The sequence below is a fragment of the Taudactylus pleione genome, unplaced genomic scaffold (assembly GCF_031769625.1).
Source record: "Taudactylus pleione unplaced genomic scaffold, aTauple2 ptg000391l, whole genome shotgun sequence".
Classification (NCBI taxonomy): Eukaryota; Metazoa; Chordata; class Amphibia; order Anura; family Myobatrachidae; genus Taudactylus; species Taudactylus pleione.
Genome location: NW_028284792.1, coordinates 16,780,479 through 16,804,001, shown reverse-complemented (window position 1 = coordinate 16,804,001; position 23,523 = coordinate 16,780,479). Strand labels below are relative to the sequence as shown.

Here is a 23,523-nt window from a genome sequence, read left to right as displayed (position 1 = left end):
TTTCATGTCTGATTTCTCTCAGTTCTTGATGACAAGAGATGCTCCGAACTTAATAGGGGGAGGTGATTTCAACACAGTTGCTGATGCGATCTTGGATAGATCTAACCCCCTGTAAGACCTCACTCGGTTTTTTGGCAACACTTAGCACGATTTCAGTCTCTCCACAAATTAGTTGATCCCTGGAGAATACTAAACCCCTCGGATAGGTCTTATACTCACTTATCGGCAGCTCATAGAACCCTATCCCATATTGATTATATTTTAGTGGCAGATTCATTGTTTTCAAAGATACAAAATGTAAACTTGGGAGATATAGTCTTTTCCGATCATGTCCCTATAAGTATATCTCTATATGACACCTCTTTGGTAAATGCCTCCCGCCTTAGGCGCTTCCCCACATACTTATCCAAATCAAATGACTTTTATAATTTCTTAACAACCAAATGGAATGAATATCTTGATGATAATATTGATCATTGGAATGATCCTGTACTTTTTTGGGAGGCGTCAAAGGCGGTGATGCGGGGCCATATTATTAATTATATCTCTAGGAAACGGAAAGAAGCTAATACTCAATATAAAGCCTTGCAAGCAGCTATGACTTCAGCCTTCCAGCTATATATTTCCAATTCGAATGGGGAATCTTTAGAAGTTTATAGACAATCATGTAAATTGATGGAATCCTTTTTACTTTCCCAAGCAAAATGTAAGTTAGATTATGCCAAAAATAAATATTTCCGCTGGGGAAATAAGCCAGGAAAATTGTTGGCCACAATGTCTAAAGTTAAAGAAAAGAGGAGCTTTATTCACATGATTAAGGATCCTATCTCCGGAACCCCATATTCTCAGACAGATTTAATCTCTGAACAATTTCAGAAATATTATGAACACCTTTATGAGGATAGACCTATTGATCTGGATCTCCAAGTTAGATTACTGACTGAAGCACGCCTCCCCAGATTGACCAGAGAGCAAAGAGAGAGATTAGATAGAGATATATCCCCTACGGAAATAAATTATACTATCTCAAATCTTAAATCTCATAAAACATCGGGTCCAGATGGCTTCTCGGGGGAATATTACAAACTAATGAGACATGACAAAGTCCCCACTTTGTTGGAGCTTTATAGGCATATTCATAAACACTCTCCTCTCTACCCTACTTTTAACTCAGCACATACTATTTTCATACCCAAGCCAGATAAAGACCCTCAATTAGTGGCCTCCTATAAACCAATTACGTTGCTTAACGTCGATTTTAAAATTTTGGCCAAAATAATGGCCATAAGATTGCAAAATATCCTCCCAGATCTTCTTACTTCACACCAATTGGGCTTTGTGAAGGGTAAACATTCAGTGAATGGTATCAGGGCAGCTATAGCAGCTACAGTGATATCCTCTAATAAACCATCTTCAAGAAACATGCTTCTTAGCTTAGATTGTCATAAAGCATTTGACACTGTTCTTTGGCCTCACCTCTGTGGAGTTTTGGCACAAAGAGATTTTGGCCGGAATTTCATAGACTTCGGACGTTATCTCTATGCATCGCCTAAAACTTCCCTGCTAGTGAATGGAACATGGGGGGACAGTGGAGATGTTTAGAGGTACCCCTCAGGGTTGCCCCCTGTCCACTCTTTTCTTTAATATATCTATTGACCCATTATTGTGCCTCATCCAACAATCATCAAATATTAGGGGTATTTCAATAGGCACACAAGAATTGAAAATCACTGCTTTTGCAGACGATATCCTACTGTACGTATCTAAACCATCCTCCTCTCTACATCACCTGCTAAACCTTCTCCAGGACTTTGGAGCTATCTCGGGACTACAGACTAATTCAGAGAAATCAATTGCCTTATATCTTCAGCCTGGGTATATGCGCCCCTCTTGGCATGCCAATACTCCTTTTGTATGGAAATTTCATACACAATTTTGAATTTATTCATTTAAATTGTTATGTGTCATATACCATACTGTTGGTTATTTCAATTACATCAATGTAATGTTATGTATTGTAAGCTAAATTGTTACATTATATTGTATACATTTGTATATTATATCTTGTTTATATGCTGAAGAGTCATAATAAAAATATATTTGAAAAAATAATAATATGTATGTAATGTGAGTGACCAATATACACAACTAATTTTTGTATTAAACGTATTTGCACTTTATTGCAAACATCCTGGCAGGAAGATGCTCTTTGCTGCTAATCATATTTCTGGTCACTCTTTAATGACACCCACCATCTACAGTATCCAGTTATTCCACTTCCGCTTAGAGTGTACATACAACAGGGGCAGGCGTTTACTGAGTTGAACCGTTATTCATAACAGCCTATCAATTCTCCAGGGTCCTGGGGCAACCGGTTGAGGTTGGGGGGAGTAATAAAAAAAAACTGGGTAAATTTGAAAATCTACCATGTTTTCCCCAGCCCATCAACTTGGTAGATCAGTTTTTTAAAAATTAAAGGGGCATACAGGGGATGCTGTCTGTGGCCATAACAATTTCTAGACATTCATAAACTATGAAATTAAAAATGTCAGGCATCAATGCCCCAAACAGCACATAATGCAAAGAAAAAAGGTGCAAGATGGAATTGTCCTTGGGCCCTTCCACCCACCCTTATGTTGTATATAGGACATGCACAGTTTAACAAACCAACCACTTTAGTGACAGGGACTGCCAATTGTGGCTGAAGCAATTGATTTGTTTTTCAAAGTACACAGCTCAAGTAAAGCAATGCCAGTTTGTGCAAGGACCTCCAATGTGCCTTTTTTCCTGCCAGTAGTCAAACGGACTATCTGACATACCAATTTGGACACTATCATTAAAATAGTCCTCAACCATTCTTTGAAAGGTGACCATATCAGATAGAGTCATGGTAGAGGTCTAATTATTTGTAGGCAATTCTTTTAGACCCAACCAGATGTCAAAACTTGGTTGTGTTGACTCATCTGCATCACCAATGGGTCTTTTTTTGGGAAAGTTAACTTTTTTCCTGGCAGTCGCACTTGCTGGAAAAACTGAAGGAGGAGCCATCGCTGCATCACATGCCACTTGAGCTGACAATTTTCTTACCAACAGCTCTTTGTATCTCTTCAGATCTGTGTCTGCTGGGAAGAAAGACATGACATATGACTTGAATCTAGGATCCAGCATGGTAGCCAAAATGTATTGATCCGATTGTAGGATCCAGACAACCCTTGGTTCCTGGCAAAGCGAATAAAGGACTTGATCTACAAGTCCGACATACTTAGCAGAATCACTTCATTTCAACTCCTCCTTCAGTTTCTCAAGCTGCTTTTCTAAAATTATAATTAGGGGAATTACCTGACTCAAGCTGGCAGTGTCTGAACTCACTTTACAGGTGACTACTTTGAAGGGTTTCAGCACTATGCACAACATGGAAAGTATTTTCCACTGAGCTTGAGTAAGGTACATTGCCCCTCCTCTTCCTACTGTATGTCATAATTCGTTGTGTAGCTTTGGATGGCTATTTGCTGTTACTCCATCTGCTGAAGCATATAAAGGGTGGAGTTCCACCTCATAACTACCTCTTGCTTCAGCTGGTGATGGCAAATTCAACATTTCTTGCAGGTGCTACAATCTTCTACATACACCTGCTGAATGACAAAAATGTCCTGACATTTTGAGGGCCACAGAGAGCATCTCCTGCACAGCCATGTAATTTTTGAAAATATTTTGCACCACCATGTTGATTGTGAGAGCAAAACATGGGACATGTTGGAATTCACCCTGCTGTAATGCTCTCGCAATACAGGTAGCAATATCAGAAGTCATAAATCCCGAGGAGAGTAGAAGTAGGGTAAGCTATTTTGCAATGACTTCGATGAGCTTTTCTAAGAGGTTGTCAGCAGTATGCCTCTTAGTGAAACCAGTGATACACAGAGTAGCCTGCCTCTGAATGAGCTGCTTTTTCTTAGATGCTGATGCTGTTGGTGCAGCTGAAGGCAATTCACCCACCCAGTGGACTGTTACAGTCATGTAATCTTGGATTTTCCCTGTTCCACTTGTCCATACGTCTGTGGTTAAGTGGACAGTGGGTACAACGGCATTTTGGAGGACACTAATTCAGTTTTTTTTAAAGTCTCTGTGCAGGCTGTGAATTGATTTTCTAGTGAAGTGGAACCTAGATGGGATTTGCAGGACCTCAATTAACCATCTAAAACACACTGCACTAATGGCGGATATCGGATGCACATCTAATACCAGCATAGCTGTTATGGTATCAGTGATCTGCTATGCATCTGGGAGACTGCTGTCATACTTGCTCCACCTTGCAAAGGATTGTTTAACAGTCAATAGTTTTCTTTGAACTACTATGAGTAGTCTTCCTGGTCCCCTTCTGGGATGAAGAGCCATTCCCAGCAGCAGAAGCAGGTGTAGCACTCAAGGATTTTGCTGAGGAATCTAGGATAGGGGAGGACTGAGTTAGCCTTATCAAATTGGATGTAGGACTAGTTCCGATCATGATTGAGGATATTGTTGATGAAGGTGTTGGTGGTGAAGATGCCAGGTGCCTGGAATTAGCAGAGAAAAGGGAGCTAGCTGAAGCTGGACTGCTTGTTGTTATTTTTGTAGCCAAAGTTTCTGAATTTTGCAAACACTTTTGATGGATGCGCTGTAGATGATGTAATAGGGATGAGGTTCCTAGATGGATAAGGTCGCTACCTCTACTTACTCTGGCTTTACAATAGGTACAGATGGCTTGACAATTGTTGTCCGGATTTGGGTAGAAAGGATTCCACACATAAGAAGTGGATTTTTTTGTTTTATGCCCAGGCATGACATTTGGCTTTTCCTTATCATGGGCAACAACTGTTTCCACTGGGGTCTGATTCACACAAACAACATCCTCATCAACAACATCCTCATCATCAGCATCCTTATTAGCGTCAACTACACTAATATCATCCTCATCCTGGTGACCTTCCACCAAAGTAGCCTTGATTTCTATGTCAGCATGTTGACTTGTACTGCTCATCCCCATATTTGCAGAGGATGCACAAGTGGTGGAAGCAGGCTCCTCTTCGAGTACAGTTTTGGAAAGGTCAGGTTCACACATGGCACCCACCGACACACTTAGGTTCCTGTGCCTTAACTATTTTCATTTTTTTAAATGTCTACAAGGAGAAGGGCTTACATCATCATAAGATGCAGAATCACCAGTCATAAATAAAGCCCAAGGCTTTAGCCTTCCCTCGCCACATTGTGTGATGAAAGGCATATTGCCATTTTTATGTCTTTCTGCAGCTAACTTTCCCTTTGATGTTTTTTCTTACCTATGTAAAAGATTGCTTCTTTGATTTTAGATTCTCTGACTTAAGCCCTGTATGCCCTTGGGCATCAGCTTTAGTAGATGATGTAGACAGACTAGTATCATCATAACTGGTGGCACTGGCAGCAACTCCAGCACTAGTATGTGGTTCCTGCTCTCTTCTCAACTGATCGTTCTCCATATCAACAAACATGAACGAAGTGGGGTACAGCACACACGTCAATTCATACCAATTTTAAATATTACAGTGTGGTATCAATGACCTACTGTGTTACAATATTTTTTATGAATAAAACATTGCGCTACCACTTACAGTGTCTCAATATGTGTTGACTATTACACTGCATTTTCATTTACAGTTTTACAATATTTTTTCATGAATAAAACACTGTGCTACCACTTACAGTGTCACAATATTGCACAGCACATCCTTGTATTGGGCAACACAGCCCAGCACAGCACACCCCTGTATTGGACAATACAGCCCAGCACAGCACACCCCAGTATTGGACAACACAGCACAGCACAGCACACCCCTGTGTTAGACAACACAGCCCAGCACAGCACACCCCTGTATTGGACAATACAGCCCAGCACAGCACACCCCTGTATTGGATATCATAGCCCAGCCCAGCACATCTCCCTGTATGGGACACAACAAAGCCCCCCTTGGACTAAGCATAGCCCTGATGGCCCAGGACTCGGCAAGCAAATGGAGCCGATCACCGCTGGGAGGGACTTATATACAATCCAAAACCCGCAAGAATCTGACAGCAGGATGATGACGTTTTGCCTCGTTTTAGGATCTGAGTTAGGCAGGAAAACCCGAGCTGGACTCAGATCCCAGCCTAGATTGTGACATTCGGGTGGAGATCCGGACTCGCTCATCTCTAAGCTATACTACAGCACACAATGATTTACCAGACGGCACACACAGGAAAAAGACCTACACTCAGTAATATGCCAGAAGCCATAACTGCTAATGTAAAACCTTGTAGCTGCCTTCACAAGGGGCTATCAGTAACTCAGATGCTCCTGTGATTAAGTATCCAGATTAGGCCAAGCAAGTGTGACAATATAAAAAATATAGAATGCAGGCTAGGATAGCACATCACGTGCACACACACAGGAGACATGCCATACAAGGCTAGATCCCAACACGTAAAGTAGTAGGATCAGACAGGAGGCAGACTAAAGGCTCCATTTAACAATGTTAATATTTTCCTTAAGTATATTTTGTTTTGTATCACTGTATTTACCATAACTTACCTGACCGGAGAGGTCCAGGGGACATAGCAAAACCTAGAAGACTTTACTGAAGTCAGAAAGTTTTTTGCTGGGCCCCATCGTACAGTAATAAACTGCAATTTGCTAAATACTACTGGGATGCTATAACCCATTTAGTGAGTCCTAAAGTGGTTATGACTAGTTCTTAAATAGCATGCCAGAAACAACAAATACTCCATCTATAAACAGATTGTTATTAGCCCAATGTAAACCTGCTAGAAAACAGTACACAATGAGCTTGCAAGGTACAGAAAGAAATGTGTCTTACAGAATTCACTTCCTGGGGAGCGATGAGAAAATTACAGTAGCTGGACACAGTGGTGTCACTGGGGTCGGTGATATTTGGTATGCCGAATAGAGCCATTGTGCGTGCCTGAAAAGGAGACATGGCATTGCTGGGAGGGTGTGGCCTTACTGTGATGGTGCATGGCCTCGTGGCACAACCCCCCCAGAGATGCTGGGCTGCCCCCTTTTTCTGCAGTGCCACCTCCTCAGTGTCCACGAGCTGGGCGCTGCACACTAACATCACAGTGAAGCTCCCAGCTCCGGTTCACTGAGGAGGAGCCAGCATTTTGGTGTCACCCCCTTGAAGAGTGACACCCGGTTTGGTCTGCACTGCCCGCATTCCGCTAGTGACGCCACTGGCTGGACACTCTTATGGTGGGCAAGAAAGAGCAGCGACAAACACAGTGCAGAAGCAATCAGCGTAACCCAAAGGAGTTAAGGAGCATTGATGAAAACAGATCTTGGGTTCAGAACCCAGGGGATGTGACACAGTAAAACATTAAAACAGTAAACACCAATTAAAAACTTACCGGAAGACCAGGTAAAAATATTAGCACATATTTTTGTGTTAACCTGAAAAAAGAAAAAAAATTGTTTCGTTTTGGTTTAAATAGTCCCAGCACTTGCAGAGTAAAAGGCAGCATCTAAGCAACTTGATAACATATATTGCCCGGATGTCAGTAAAGTAAAGTGAAAGAACTTTTTGATATTCAAAGAATGTTGCATGTCATTAAGAGAAGACTGCATGGGATAGTACAGCAAGGACAGTGGTTGCACTGCCTCACATAAGTTCAACATGTTCAGCACTTTTAAAATGGGGCTGCCACAATATTCTTTCTTACTGTCTTGCTTGGGTTTACACTTTGCAAATTGCAAATAAAAGTGTGCGCTGAAGCAATATTGTTTTTTTTTTGTTTGTTTTTTACAAATACTATGCTTTCTGGGACATACACTATTAAAAATATGACAGCATCCAGTGAGAAACAAACAAATTACCTTCTGAAAGAATGGAGCAAGAAATGTTATGGCAGTATCATTCATACTGTACTATGCCATATCTAACTTTTTTTTAAGTTCCATTGTAAGAGATTCATATAGAGCTCCAATTTCTTTAAATCATACTTTCCAACTGCCTGAAATAGCAGCAATCTCCCTGACTCCCTGAAAAGTCTAGCAATATCCCTGATTGCATCTTACCCCCATTATGAACCTGTTATATATCTAAAAACCAGATATATACATTCAAATGTGATCATTAGTGTAATTTCCCTGCATTGGTTATAAGGCACAATGATCCCTATGGCTACAAGCATTTTCTGGAAACTATCAGTGTATTTTCATCAACAAGTAGATCTTACTGACTGCTTTGGGGCTCGTTTACATTTGGATGTATAGTAAGTATTATGACACGCCTCTCAGATGTAGCAGTACATGGCCACTTTACCGCGGCGCTCATAGGTGCTGCTTTCACATATGCTTTAAATCAGCACTATCATCATCATGTTTTATTGATATGAATTATTGTGAATTTCTGTGTAAGTTGGTTTACTGTATTTAGTGACATCTCTGGCTCCATTCATTGAAATAACCTGGGCCACGCTGTAAAAACAATGTGGTAAAAGGTAGGGTAATGCAAATGTAACCATATACCCATGTTTGCGAGGTATATGAATAAATTTGAATTGCCTTCATTTCTAATCAATGTATACCTTGTTTAGTTTGACCATTGTGACTAATAAATAAATAGTTTATTTTTACATTCTAAATCTGTGTATTTACACTTCCTTTTAAACATTAATACACACACAACTGGATGCGCAGACCCAAACCCCTGTATTATTTAGTTAGCGATTGGGAATTTTCTGACTGTAACCATTCCTTTCCTCTAGTTAGCGCTTGGTTGCAGCCCCCCTATCGTTGCCTTAGAGTACAGTGACATGCTATGGAAGGAAACTACCTCTAGTATATGATGATTTCCAATGATTTATTTTCAAATGAAACAGATACAGGTGCACAGCAGGTAGGGGAGAGCTACATGTGCAGAGAGATAGAATTGAAAGGGGTGTGTCCAAACTTAAATCTACAGTAGATTGCAGTGAAAAATAAAGCTGCCCAGCATTTATGGGCTACATGCAAAGCTGCCAGTATTTACCCTACTTTCTAAAAAAAACAAATGCATTTGCTCTACTTGCAACATCGTGTGCAAACTTACTTGCTTTTTTTTTGCTTTGCTCTCAAATCAGAATCAGCCTCCTACACTTTTGTTCATCACTTGAAAATGCTACATAAAGGGGGAGCAGTACTGTCTGTACTTGCCACTTCTGATTGGTCCTCCCAGTCACACCCTCTCCCAAAACATTCCACAGACAAGCTGTAGCCACGGAGACCATGCAAAAAAATGTCTGCACTGCCTCCATGCAGGGGCGGATTGACCATAGACCTCACCGGGAAGATTCCTGGTGGGACAATGTGCCTTTGGGGCTTCCTGTTGCCTGGAGACATTTAAAAAAAAATTCAAAACCTTTTCTTTTACATGTGGCCCCGCAGAGCTGAAGGGGAATGTGTCGACCCCGTGCCTGCTGCTCCTTCACTGCCTCTGACGACACTTCCCCACTCCTCCCCCAGTAACTCGGATTGTGGAGCTGCCCCCACAGGGGGGTCTGTGTGGGACGAGGAGACCAGGGGGTGATGGGAGGGATCTGATTGGATCCCTCTCAAAGCACTCGGTGGTGAGAAGCCCATATGCTTCAATAGAGGAAACCCATCAGAAGATGGCATTACCCACTACATCAAAGCCCCAGAATGCATCACAAGGTGCATACAAGGTGGCAGGCTGGTCGTGCTGTGGGTGTGTTAGGCGATACAAGGTGGCAGGCTGGTGGTGTGGGTGTTTTAGGGGAACAAGTTGGCAGGCTGGTGGCGTGGGTGTGTTAGGGTATGCAAGGTGGCAGGCTGGCAGTGTGGACAGAGGCGTCACGCAGGGGGTGCAGGGCGCACCAGTGACAGGAGCCGGGTGCTGCACTATAGCATTACATGCAGCACTCGGTTCCTGACACAATGTGAGAGCCGGCACTGCACACGGAGTGGTCCACAGGGGCAGTCCGACCCCCGGAGTGACTAAAAAGGGGGTTCAGCCTACGAGGGCACTTGCAGGGTTGCCACAGATTAGTAGTATGGGACCAAATCAATTTATTTATGGTCAATGTGTTAGGCAAAACCAGTGTTGGTGGCTGCCATTCATAAAATCTGTTGTCAAACTAAAGCGCAACCCTCTGTCCACCTCCACATAAGTGAACCTAAGGATGACAGGTAAGCACAATTTACATGATTTCATAATTTTTGCTGAAATTATCAATATAAATCTTTTGGCATAGGGGTGCCATGAAAAAAAATGCTAAAACTCTAGGGTGCAGTGACTCAGCAAAGTTTGGGAACCACTGCTCTAACAATTACTTTTAGAGAGTCTTTGTAAACCTCAATTACTCATTTTATAGATTTGAATGAGTATTTTATTTTAAAATTCATTATGTTCAAACTGATTTCCAGAGCTGTAACTAGACTTTTTGGTGCCCTGTGCCAGAAAGAGCATTGGCGCCCCCCTCATTTTTCAAAGGGACATAATGTACCCAAAAAAGGGGAATTGCCTCATGGAGAAGGGCCAGGGAAGAGATAGGGGAGGCCAGGAGATGCTGGGGATGAAATAAGAGGAAGTTATAAGTGAGAATGATAATAAACAGAAATTTGACAGGCCCAAACAGCGTCCCCTGACCTGTGGTGCCCTGTGTGATGACACCGGCCACACTACCCTAGCTACGGCCCTGCTGATTGCACTTATGTTTTGAATTGTTCACTGTACATTAAACGTACTTAGGGCCTAATTAATCAAGGATCGCTATTGTGTCCACAGCTCCATAATCGCACGCAGATCTGTTGCGAAAATATGCTAATGATTGCAATCGCAATACCATCGCACTGCCAGCAAAGAGACGCCCACTGCCTCCCACCACCGCTATCTCACATCTGTAATACCTTGCAAATGTTAATAAACATCGGTAACATCGAATACCATCGGCCCCTCACACAGAATTACAGCAGCCCTGACCTTAGTTAGAATTGCTAACCTCGTTGCACACAGTGAGTACTCAAAATGCGTATGCAATCGCAATAGCTAATTTATGCACGCCCATGCAGCGGTCAGGCACACCTGTATTTCTCCAACCAACCGCCACCCCCCACCCGTCACCAACCCCAAGTGCTCACTGCCTGTCAATCTCTCTGAGTTGGATTTGCGCGGTCTCCGTGCATGCAGTGCGATCGCAGTGGTGCCTACACGCACGGCGATGCATACGCATGTGCAGTACTCAACAATCGGCCATCTGCGTACGCTTTAGCAAAAGCGATCCTTGATGAATCAGGCCCTTTATTAACTATAATGCACATAAAAGGAGGGAGCAGCTTTCAGTGTTTTGGCCCCAATAACTTAAAAAAGACTCCCTCCATAGGTAGCAGTGCAGCTTAAAATTATGTTTACACATTAGGATGTATATATTTCATAGTAAATAGTACTGTATGTACAGTATTTTTTGTTTTAATACAGATGTGGGCTTGTTTAATGAGTGCACAAGACACACAAATTTATTTCAGCTTGACTATTTCTAATTGATAAAGTTTTCAATCAAAACAGTAACAAACACATTTTATTCTTCTTATTGCTACCATTAATTGGTTTTATAATATAGAATTACCTTGCAATTTCTGGGTTCTGTTTGAAGAGCAGCAGCACCTGTTCTGTGTTAATGAAGACAGCCCAGCATGGCAAACAACACAGCATTAGGATGAGAATCCCTCTTTGTAATATTGTTCCCACTCGCTTCAAATTTTTTCCTCCATATGTCTAGAAGAAGAGGTAAATAATAAATTGAGAATATTAATATAATTTCTATCTTTGATCTGGAAGCTGAAAGCTGCAAACAGGATTCTTTTTAGTCACTTTAGTCATGGCTGAAAGTCACTTTTACCATCAATTTTTAATAATCTAGTTGGGAAGGAATCGGTATGAATTACCGCACGACGCAAGTCCGGCAGTTCAAATCTCGACAGCGGCTGCCCGACATCGGTGAAAATCCCGTTCGTCCCCAGGTAAGTATTTACTAACCTAACCCTCCCCTAACCCTAACACTACTTAGGGGTGCCTAACCCTAACCTTCCCCACAGTGCCTAACCCTAATCCCCCCTCTAAGTGCCTAAACCTAACCCCCCCTTCCCCACCGCCCAAACCTGTCCTCTGGGGAGGTGCCTAACCCTAATTCCTCCCCGGGGTGCCTAACCCTAACCCTTCCTTCCCCTAGCCTAACCCTAACCTCCCGGGGCTGTGCCTAACCCTAAGTCCCCCCCCCTGGGAGCCCTAAACCTAACCGTCCCCCCCGCCGCTCGGCATCACTTCGATCAGGATGCCGGGCGCCGGTCTCCCAGCGTCGGTAAAATGACAGATGTCTAGATTTAGACGCCTGTCATTTAACCCTCTCCGGGATAAAGCGGTCGGGAAGCCGGCTGTCGGGATTACGTCCGCCGGCTTCCCGACTGCATACCAGTTGGGAAATAAGGGACTGTTTCTGATTCGGACGGATCTTTTTTCACTGACACAAATGGTGACTATTTCCATATAGCGCATGTGCAGACATGACTTTACACATCTTTGTGTATCTCCGTCCCCTTCTTAGTCATACAGAACTTGACTGGATTTGTCTTTCTGTGAAATAGGGCATTTAGGAGCTGCAAATGAGTGGAACAATGAGAGTGCCTGGAATCACTCTGTCTAGTGGGAGTGTCATGGGAGTGTCGTAGGCCATGTATCTAAAGGCTCTGAGTCATGCATATGGGGAAGGAAAGCCTGTTCCTAACAAGCCCCGGTAATTAGTACCTGCTCCCCCCCTCTCTTGGTGTCCCTGCGCAACCTTAGTACATCCCGGACTTAATATTTTTTTTTAAGTTACCATCTTTGGGCTCAATCCTATTAGCCGCTATGATCTCGCCGGTGCGAGTCATGGCAGCAGTGGCCGCACTTTACGCCAACCCAGATTCGCCTAATATTGCTCGCAGCTCCATAGGGCTCCGAACAAAATTATGCGGATCCAGGCTTGAGTCGGGTAGCGAAGGGTGCGAGAAGCGGTGCCGTTGCTGACGTTTAAATGCCATTGTAAAGGCACATCACACCCTTCGCACCTAACAGGATTGACCCCTTTATTTTATGTCTCTGAATGGTTTTGTCACACCACACATACTGACACCATTATTGTTTTGCATATTGTCATAAGGTGACGTGTTACTGTTTGTACCGGGTACTGTAGACAGCACTAACTGGAGCATTGGAGAGTGTTTTTGATTAAACATTTTTAAAAAGCATGTGCACAATATATAGACCATTATCTTCTTTTGTACCTGGGACATGAGTGTATCACATGCGGAGGTCATGCCTAAACCAATTGATATGCCAGTCACATTTATTACCTGTGAAGAAAAAAAAAACATAGATATGAGATTGTGATATCATTTTATAGATTTTAGCACATGGGTTTTTTTTAACAAGTTTTCCAACCAGAAACTGAAGTGCTAGCCTATTACTGTAAATCACTCCTAGATAAAATGTTTGGAGAATACTCTTCCCCTGACAAAGAGGTGCATTACTTAGCTGCCAAAGTGTTGTATACTGGATAGGAAATTATGGTCATCAAAATCATCCATGTACCTGTAAGCCATTCCCGAAAATTGTACATGAGCTAGTAACGAAGTGCAGCTATTGAATCAGCAAATGTATCACTACATATATAATTCTACCAATAGTAAAAAACACATCTAAAGTTTTTTTAAACAGAATCTACCACAGTTGCATCAGATGAATTTTAATAGATGTTACAAATAGAGCACCAATCCCTCACCAGCCATCTATTATGTAATTTATAGTTTACAGTTTTGTTTGTCCTCTCTCCAATTAGCTGTTACTCAGTTCATCTGTATCTACAGATTAAATATATAGCTTGCTGAGGTGCTACCCACTACTTAAACATTATAGAAATCACAGTTTTAATGGGTGCACTGGGACCTACGTTGGTAATTTCAAATGTAATATTTTTAATAGGTATGCATTCAAATATCTCACTGTATTAAATTTGTTAAGATAGTGAAATATAAAAATATAGAATTGTTCAAAAGAGATGAAAATTAACGTGTACAATAAAATATGCAAAACAAAACCGTTGTCAAATTGTCATTCTTTCAATATGATCAGTGTAGTAACACAGTGGTTCATTACTTATTATAGTTTATTCTGTTATTTATGTTGCAAATAATTATTTCTTAAGGCTAAATGCCTTCATCAGCTCCTAGAAGGAAGTAGCAAGTTGTATAAAACAATGCAGTGACTAAAAATGTGTATAGTCAGAATTCCAAACTGATACAGTGTCTTCTCTTCATATGCTTAGATGTCTTATCCTTATGTATTGCCATGCAATGCTTATAGTAAATATTTGTTAGCTATGCAGTATACACAAATATATGTTGTAGTTCTGAGTCTCTTAGCTATAAGGTTTAATCCCACACAGCAGGTATATTATGTTAGTATATAGTTGGTCAACACTCCTAGTATTAATGGGTCTACACTAAATGTGATATATATTAGTAGTTCCCATTATATCATGTGTGTGAATCACATACCATAAAAAAAGATTTTATAGGTAAAAATGTTAACCTTTGTAGCTCTGGGTATTCATGTATGCAATAATGCAGCTTATTATTAAGAAAAATGGTATTCATAGATGGGGGCTCATGACTGATATCACGCTACCGGAAATCACGCTGTTGAATCGTAAATAAACCTTTAGTACATTCCTGCCTATAAACCTCTAAGATTCACCTGCCTAGAACCTCTAAGACAAAACCTGCCTATACCTTCTGAAACCACAAGATGTCGCTAATTAGCACTGTGTTTAATTATACCATTAATAAAACTCTAAGACAGTTGAATAGCGGTCCAACGTGCTAAAGATTATTATTCAGGTAAAAGTACAGATGTTACCATGCTATGATCTAACAATGAGCGCAAAATAAATTGTACAAACATTAGGTCATAAGGTACAGTCAATACATACGCGTGCACTCTGGGACCAGATACCGGCATCAATAATGAGACCTCCGTCGAACAGCATAACAAGAACACCGCAGACTGGCATCTTGATTCAGAGCACTCACATATATACCCGTACTGGGATAAGCAATACAATAGAATACGTTGGCAGGTTCTCATTGGTTCCTCTTCTTGCTTTTTCCATTACGGTACAATTCATAGGTCAGTGCAAAGACACAACCCAGCCTCTAACAGCCTGATTGTGTTCACCTTCCCGCTGCATCTAACTATGGCATACAACATTTCAAGAAGTTATTCTCTCTAACATTCATATTTCATAGCCGCATGTTCTGATCTTCTCACCGATGCCACCGGAACGCTGTGGGAACAGAGTAGATCAGTACGGCACCAAACACGGTCCAATTGTCATTTACTAAGCCATAGTTACAGAAAACATTCATTTCTTTATATGCTGACATTGCTATTAAACCAAGTAATAATCATTCCTTTTGTGCTGCGGGACCATTGCTTTTAAATGTGTATGCGGGGAGAAATGAGACTAAATTGCATTGTGCGTTTGAGGGTCTGTGGGGCACTTAGCAACCAGCACTAAGTTGGAAAGGCTTCTGTGTATGTGTGTGAGCATGCCAGTATGGGTTTGGGAAAGGTCACTAAAAAGCTGGCTGTGCGTCTAAATCGCTATTTTAAGTTGTCCTATGTTTAACATGAAGTGCAGGGAAAACACCACTAAGTTGCTACTTTTTGCTACATCGCGTATGTGTTAATGTGAATGCAGGGAAAACACCACTACTTTGCTACTGCTCAAATATAAGTCTGTGGTGATTTTAATGTGTTGCAAAGTTATTTTATGTCTGCTAAACACCGTCGGTAGGTGTTAGGGTAAGATTGTTAAAAAGCTGTTCGTGCTACTTTTTAGCAACTTTGCGTTGTGAGTAGCAATATTGCTACTTTTATCAATTTTGCACTGTGGATTGTGTACTATGTATTTTTGACAAAATGGTGCTTGTGTAAGCTTTCTTTTCTAAAATGGAGTCTTGCTGCCATTCACAAGATGGCGTCGTGCAGGTTTTCCTGACTGCCAAACAGATTCTGTCTTACCCAATTATTCGGTTTCGACAGTCTACCCTTTGATAGCCAATCAAGCGCTATCACAACCTATTCTGAATCTGTTTAGCCATGCATGAGAATATACCATTCAATGTTATTATGGTATGACACAGTGTGGTAATTTGAACCATTCAGATAATGCGTCTCCGGGAGGGACATAAAACTGCCCTTATATGCACACCGCGGATCCTTAAGGGATCATGGGAAAGATGTGGGGATGCACCTATCCTATAAGGAGATTCTTGAAGGGGAATTGAGACTTTACATTATCTGAGGTGTTCTATGAATAACATTTCAATAATACATTCTATGCATGTCTAAATATAATACATCAAATGATTGTATTTCCTAGTTCAGGGTTGTAATGCAGTTCTATATTTACCTCAGTATACATATTGTCATTACTGACCACCATCATAGTTTCATTCTTTCGTTTCACTCTGTTTTTACAATTTCCACACTTCAACACAATAGGAACATACCGGACGCATATGCCAATTATTATGATGACAATCAGTATAAGGATTAAGAATTTGCCTATGCTAGCGATCACTTCCTGGACCCATTCCCCTAGACCTGAGAACCATTTTACTGGGTTCAGCCATGACACCCATCCTTCTATCTTTTCCCCTACTTCAGCCACTGAAGTGTTATGGTTCTTGCGAAATTCCCACTTTAGCTGCAGAATTTCATCCATCTTCCAGTCTATCACCTCCTTAGGGTCGCTGGTATCATTGGTGCAACATTTTACTCCAAATTGGGTGGCCAATGTTATGCAATACACTCCAGTAACAGCAGTTAAATAATTCAACACTAGCCTGTGTTGCACCAGTTCTTTCTTGTACGCTTGCAATTCTCTCCCTGTATACCTGAATGTGTCATCGTACATCTCGGTGATATTATCTATTAATTTAGCAAGTTCCTGGATATATCTAAAATTTAATGTACCCCGAGCAATCCTGGTGGGGTCCAATGTGACCAGAACTTGAAAGCCAGTTGTCTCACTGATTAAATGAGTGGCTTTATGTATATCACCAGGTACCATATTTCTTTTGCCTCTGTGTTCATATTGTGTGTGAAGATATGGTGACGGTGTGTTTTTATGTATACCCAGCATTTCAACATGTGTGAGGGTCATAACTTCTGGGACTACTCTTCCCAGGTAACACAAACCTTTGGAACTCGGGGAGATCCATTTATATGCTTTTCTTCCACAGATGAAATATACATTATCAGGGAGAACATAAGGAATGGTATGCATCATTATCATTAAGCACATTTCCCTTGCAAATAATCCTATTTCTGGTTCTTCCATCTGATACATGCAAGTTTCTGAATGTATTATGTTAGCACAATAACCATTTGGCACCTTACCAATAATTTATTTGGTGGAACTCAATGTATACCGATACCTAAAATGTTTCCCACCAGACTTAATGGAGCGCAATAAATCATGGTTTATGGACTCATTATCAGCTCTTTGTGAGAAGGTCATCGACTGATTAATCCCCGTCACTTCCCAACTCCCGGGTTTATTGGGGTTGGTTATGTTTAAACACAAAAGTGATCTATCTACTTGGAATTGATAGAGTATGAAATGAGGTGGTTTGGATGAGAGGAATTTTCCATCCAATGTTTTCCCTTTTTGTAATTCTAAAATTTCCATGATATTCAGCGGAAATGGCACCAACCCTACATCATGCTGCCCCTGGGGCACATGTGAACACACCCAGCAATCAGTTTGATTTAACACTTTGCCCACCATGCTATGATAATCCTCTAGAGGATACCCACCCCAGTACGGATTATATTTAGGTTGGCACCGTTGGATACAGTTCTCATCAACTAGGGACCCACAAAGCTCAGAAATACAGGAATCTTCAGACGATAACCCTCCACACCTTCCCCGAGTATCCAGAATGACAGCTCTTTTAACAATAACATTACTAAGATTGGAAAGACACTTCCCTGATTGGCATTGCACTCCTCCTGATTCCACTCCATCAGCACTGCCATCAGCTCCCGTTTCCTCAATCGGTCCCCCATCACAGACACTAGATATCCCCGGACTGAACAGGATGGTGAACACTCTAAAAGAGAATATGAAAATGAACACAGCAGGCCCGTCCATTGTCACAACAAGACCTGCGAATATCTCTCAGTTCAGGTATCTTACTACGACCTTTTCAATCCTCCCGGAACAAGCTCGCGAGCACAGATCCACGCTATCAGCTTTGTCTCCGACTTGTTTCTTCACCGGTTGATTGACCTTTTTGCAGTGAGTGGAATGGACCCAGGTATCTCTCTCGGCCACATTCAAAGATGTAGTACTCGTCAGCAGCACCTGGTACGGACCTTCCCACCGATCAGTCAAACAACCTGAACGCAAGAAATTTCTGATCATTACATATTCTCCTGGTTCAACATCATGACAGTTAGTTTCAGGCATATCATTAGACAACAATTTCAGTTTCTGCTGCTGTTGCTTTAACTGCTTACTCATTGATATAAGATACTTCACAGTTACCTCGTTGTTACCCTTTAGATCTTCCTGTGTACTTATAATCAAATGAGGTTGTCTACCGAACAATATTTCAAATGGGGACAGATTCAGAGGAGGTCTAGGAGTGGTCCTTATGCTATGTAGGACCAAAGGTAACGCTTCTGGCCATCCTAGTCCAGTCTCTGCCATGATTTTACTTATCTTATTTTTAGTCCCGTTCATCCTCTCTACCTTGGCACTGGCTTGCAGTCGGTAGGGGGTGTGAAGTCGGCTATTAATACCCATCCGCTTACACATATTTTGAAAAACATCACCTTTGAAATGGGTACCCCTATCACTCTCGATGATTCTAGGGATACCCTACCTACATACAAATTCCTGAACTATTTTCTTGGCAGTAAATGCAGCAGTATTAGTGGCCACTGGGTAGGCCTCAACCCAGTTAGAAAATACGTCTGTGCACACTAATACATACTTAAGGTTCCTGCAGGGTGGTAATTGGATGAAATCAATTTGTATCACCTGGAAAGGTCCATCAGTCGGTGGAATGTGGGACGGTTCGGTAGGGACCGCTTTCCGTATGTTCTTTCTCAAGCAGGTCAGACAGGACATTGCTATCTTCTCTGCTTGTGAAGAAAAACCTGGTGCGCACCAGTATGCCCTCACCAACTTGCACATACCCTGTTTTCCCAAGTGAATCAGTCCGTGCGCTGCCTCTGCCAGGCTTGGGTAATACACCTTAGGTGCCACTGGCTTACCTTGTCCGTCCCTCCAGAGTCCAGAGGGCTCTTGCCCACATCCCTTAGACTTCCAGGTTGCTTTCTCTTGGGTAGAACACAAATTTTGCATCTCAATTAATTTCTGCATGTCAACTGTTTGGAAAACCATTACTTGTTCTATGGGTACATTTGTTTTTAAACCTGCTGCCCACTTGGCAGCTTCATCCGCCCTGTTGTTGCCCAATGATACCGGATCTTCCTCACATGTGTGGGCTTTACACTTTATTACTGCTACCATTTTGGGCAACTGAATTGCTTTTAATAATTCTTTTATGTGTCTAGAATGAGCGACTGGTGTGCCCGCTGCTGTCAAAAAATTTCTCAGATGCCATAGAGCTCCGAAATCGTGAACCACCCCGAACACATACCTAGAGTCAGTGTAAATGTTGGCAGATTTGCCTGCTGCCAATTCACATGCTCTTCTCAGTGCTACTAACTCCGCCACTTGGGCTGAGTGAGGAGGACCAAGAGGTTCAGCTTCTATGATGTCTCTGTTATCTACAACAGCATAACCTGTACATAACTCACCTGTATCCGTTTGTCTATGGCAACTCCTATCCATGTAAAATGTCACATCTGCATTCTCTAAAGGTATGTCACGTATGTCAGGTCTAGCGGTAAAGGTCTGGTTAAGATAATCTATACAATCATGCGTATCAATACCTTTGCAAAACTCACTTTCTACCAGAGACTCATCCTCCACCCTTTGTGCATTCTTATGCACATACGGTAAGTACGTTGCTGGATTTAACGTATTACACCACTTTATAGTGATGTTTGAGGGTGCTATTAGAGCTAGTTCCCATTTGGTGAATCTAGCTGAGGATACGTGTCTGGTTTGGGCAGAGTTCAACAGGGCAGACACAGCATGTGGGGTATAAACAATCATATCATGGCCCAATACCACATCCTCACTTTTGCTGACCAATAGAGCCGTTGCTGCTACACTTCTCAAACACTTTTGGAGTGATCTCGCCACAGTGTCCAATTGTGCACTGTCATATATGCTACGGGCCTACTGGCATCCCCATGTTTTTGTGTAAGGACACCTGCAGCACAACCATCAGCTTCCGTACAATACAAATCAAAAGGTTTTTCATAATCGGGTATTCCCAATGCAGGAGCTTTTGTCAGACTATCCTTAAGATTAAGGAAAGCCTGCTCTGATTCCTCAGTGTGTATGACACAATCGGGCTTTGAGGAAGAGACTAATTCCTGTAAAGGTAAGGCCAAAATAGAAAAACCTGGGATCCACATTCTACAATATCCACACATTCCCAAGAAGGTACGGATTTGCTGTTGGTTACGTGGCAGTGTCATGTTTTGTATAGCCTGGATTCTATCTGTAGTGAGATGTTGCAGTCCCTGGGTTAGGCAGTGTCCCAAGTATTTAACTCTGGATTGGCACAGCTGTAGTTTGTCCTTAGCAACCTTGTGTCCTGTTTGCGAGAGATGAAGCAACAAAAGTTTAGTATCATTCAAACATGACATAAACGAGTCAGAACATAGCAATAAATCGTCCACATATTGAATTAGAACAGATCCATTGGTGGGTTGAAAATACTGTAAACAATTGTGTAATGCCTGGGAAAAGATACTGGGGCTGTCTATGAAACCCTGGGGTAATCGTGTCCATGTGTATTGTACACCCCTGTATGTGAATGCAAATAGGTACTGACAGTCAGGATGAAGAGGTACAGAGAAGAAAGCAGAACAAAGATCAATGACAGTGAAATGGGTTGCATTTGGTGGAATTTGCATAAGGATGACAGCTGGATTCGGCACTATGGGAAATTGGCTCTCTACCACCTTATTAACCCCTCTAAGGTCTTGTACCAGCCTATAACCCCTCCCACCAGCCTTCTTCACTGGAAAAATTGGACTGTTGGCTACACTTGCTGTACGGACTAAAATTCCCTACTGCAATAACCGCTCAATTATGGGATACACCCCTAACTCTACCTCCTGTTTTAGTGGGTATTGGGGAATTTTTGGGACTTGCCTTCCGCTTTTTAAATTTACCATTACAGGGCTTACGTTTGCCATTAATCCAGTGTCCTGTCCATCTTTAGTCCAAAGGGAATCTGGAATTAGGGACAACATTTCATCTACCTGTGATGGAGTTTCATTTAAAACTGTAGAGTGATACATTATCCTTTGAGGAGTGTCTAACATATCCCGCACCTCGTATTCCATTCTCTCTGGGATATCTAAAAATACACCATCAGGGGTGCAATATATAACACATCCCATCTTACATAACAAGTCTCTGCTCAGTAGGTTAGTAGGAGCCGCAGCAGCCAGGAGAAAAGAATGCCTGGTATGCAACGGCCAAATAGTAACCTCTGTGGACTTTGTTAAAGGATAATGTTCCACTTTACCTGTTACACCCATTGTTGGTACTGTCTCGTTGGTCACCTGCAAATTAACGGGAGATTTTATCACCGACCTGGTCGCCCCTGTGTCTACAAGAAAAGGATATTCAGTACCAGCTACATCAATCATCATGACCGGTTCTCCCCTAGTACTTTCTGTTAACCTGACCATCTGTAGACTACAGGTATGACCTGACCCCTAGCGTTGGCTACCATTCTCCAATAAAGCATTTACGGCTACAATTGGAGCTGGTGCCTGCTGAACATTTGCTGGCCTCTGTGCATATCCCTTATGGGGATATCTAGGTCTTCCCTGATGTGGGATCCCTACTCCTTTTACTGTACAGTTTTTACTTAAGTGTCCTGTTTGTTTACAGTTAAAACAGGTTCATGTTTCGGGTGAAGACATGTGGTGTTGTGAGGTTTGCGCAGAGGGTAACGGTCGAGGATATGGGTAAGGATAGGGAGGGTAAGGGTATTGTGGGGGATAAGAAGTTGGTGGATAGCCTGGGACCTGTGGTTGCATCGGGTTAGTGGGAGAGAGTTGTTTTTGTTGTTGAGTGGGGTTAGTGAGAGCACATACTTGTTCAGAAGTGAGTGTGTGTGCAAGTGCAAGTGTGTCTGTTGGCTGTGATGTTACCGTCATTCCCTCCAGAGCTTGTATACTGACAGCCATTAGTTTCTTGCTCTGGGCTTCTCTCTTTTTGGAGATGTTCTTATCATGTTCAATGGCAGTTTCTATGAGGGTATCTATTGTAAGTGGCCACCAGCCAGGCTGTGAGGTCTGAACCCAAGTTTTTAAACTCTCTTTCATACCGTCCACAAGTACCATAACTATCATCCCCCTGTGGTGAGTGCTATCTTTAATATCCTCTATCCCAGTGTACTGGGTGATAGCCTGCAGAGCCCGATCACAGTAATCTTCTGCAGATTCACTCTCTTCCTGCTTAATGATGAAAATTTTGTTCCAGTTAACTACTACTGGAAAATATATACACAATTGAGTTACAATGCGGGAAATGTTACCTTGGTTTACTTGGTTTGTTAAGGGAAAGTCATCATCCAATACACAATCCGTGATAAATTTTGTCACGTCGGTATTGCGTGGCAGACAGGCCCTTAACACCACACGCCAATCTTTATTAGTGGGTTCATGTGAACTACCCAAATTCCTCAAAAATCTTTGACATTTGGCTAATTCCTTTTTGGGATCGGGGAAATCATTTATGATGGAATTTAGTTCTGCTCTTGTCCAAGGACAATGCATTACTACTTCCCTCGTGGGCACTATACCGTTTGCATCTGCACTTCCATTTGGAACAGTTATTGTCCGAATGGGATGCAGACCGGTAGCGCTGCTACCTTTGACCTGGTTACCTGGCTGGGGGTTTAGTCTACTGCTGCTGCATATGGTATGAACAACTTCCTCTATGGGTGCAGAGGGCATTAACACTTCCCTTGTTGTTACCGATGGAGATGGCGGCACCACTCGTGATTGTGGTGATGCAGCATCTATCATCTGCACAGCATGGGAAATGGCAGACATTACAATAGGCTCATCATCCGCATCATGAACAAGTTGCTTCTTACATTTTTATGGGTATTTTTTACATTGACTGCACCTACACCCCCATCCACATAGGGCGGTGAACCATCTGTACTACCTTCTGCAACGCTACCTTGCAGTGCGTGCGCGCTATCAAGCGATGCATCTGCGGTGCTATTTAGCATCACCGGCG

At 42.2% G+C, this 23,523-nt stretch overlaps 1 protein-coding gene across 1 annotated transcript in view; it reads right to left on the bottom strand.

Annotated features, from left to right (window-relative positions):
• Positions 1-23,523, bottom strand: part of LOC148507599 (multidrug and toxin extrusion protein 2-like) — a 156,312-nt gene that overhangs the window by 117,196 nt on the left and 15,593 nt on the right. The window contains exons 2-4 of the mRNA XM_088445879.1: positions 13,319-13,387; positions 11,626-11,774; positions 7,411-7,453 (exon numbers count right to left, since the gene is read on the bottom strand). Of these exons, the coding sequence (XP_088302005.1) occupies positions 7,411-7,453; positions 11,626-11,774; positions 13,319-13,387 (261 nt within the window). The remainder of the gene's footprint in view (positions 1-7,410; positions 7,454-11,625; positions 11,775-13,318; positions 13,388-23,523) is intronic.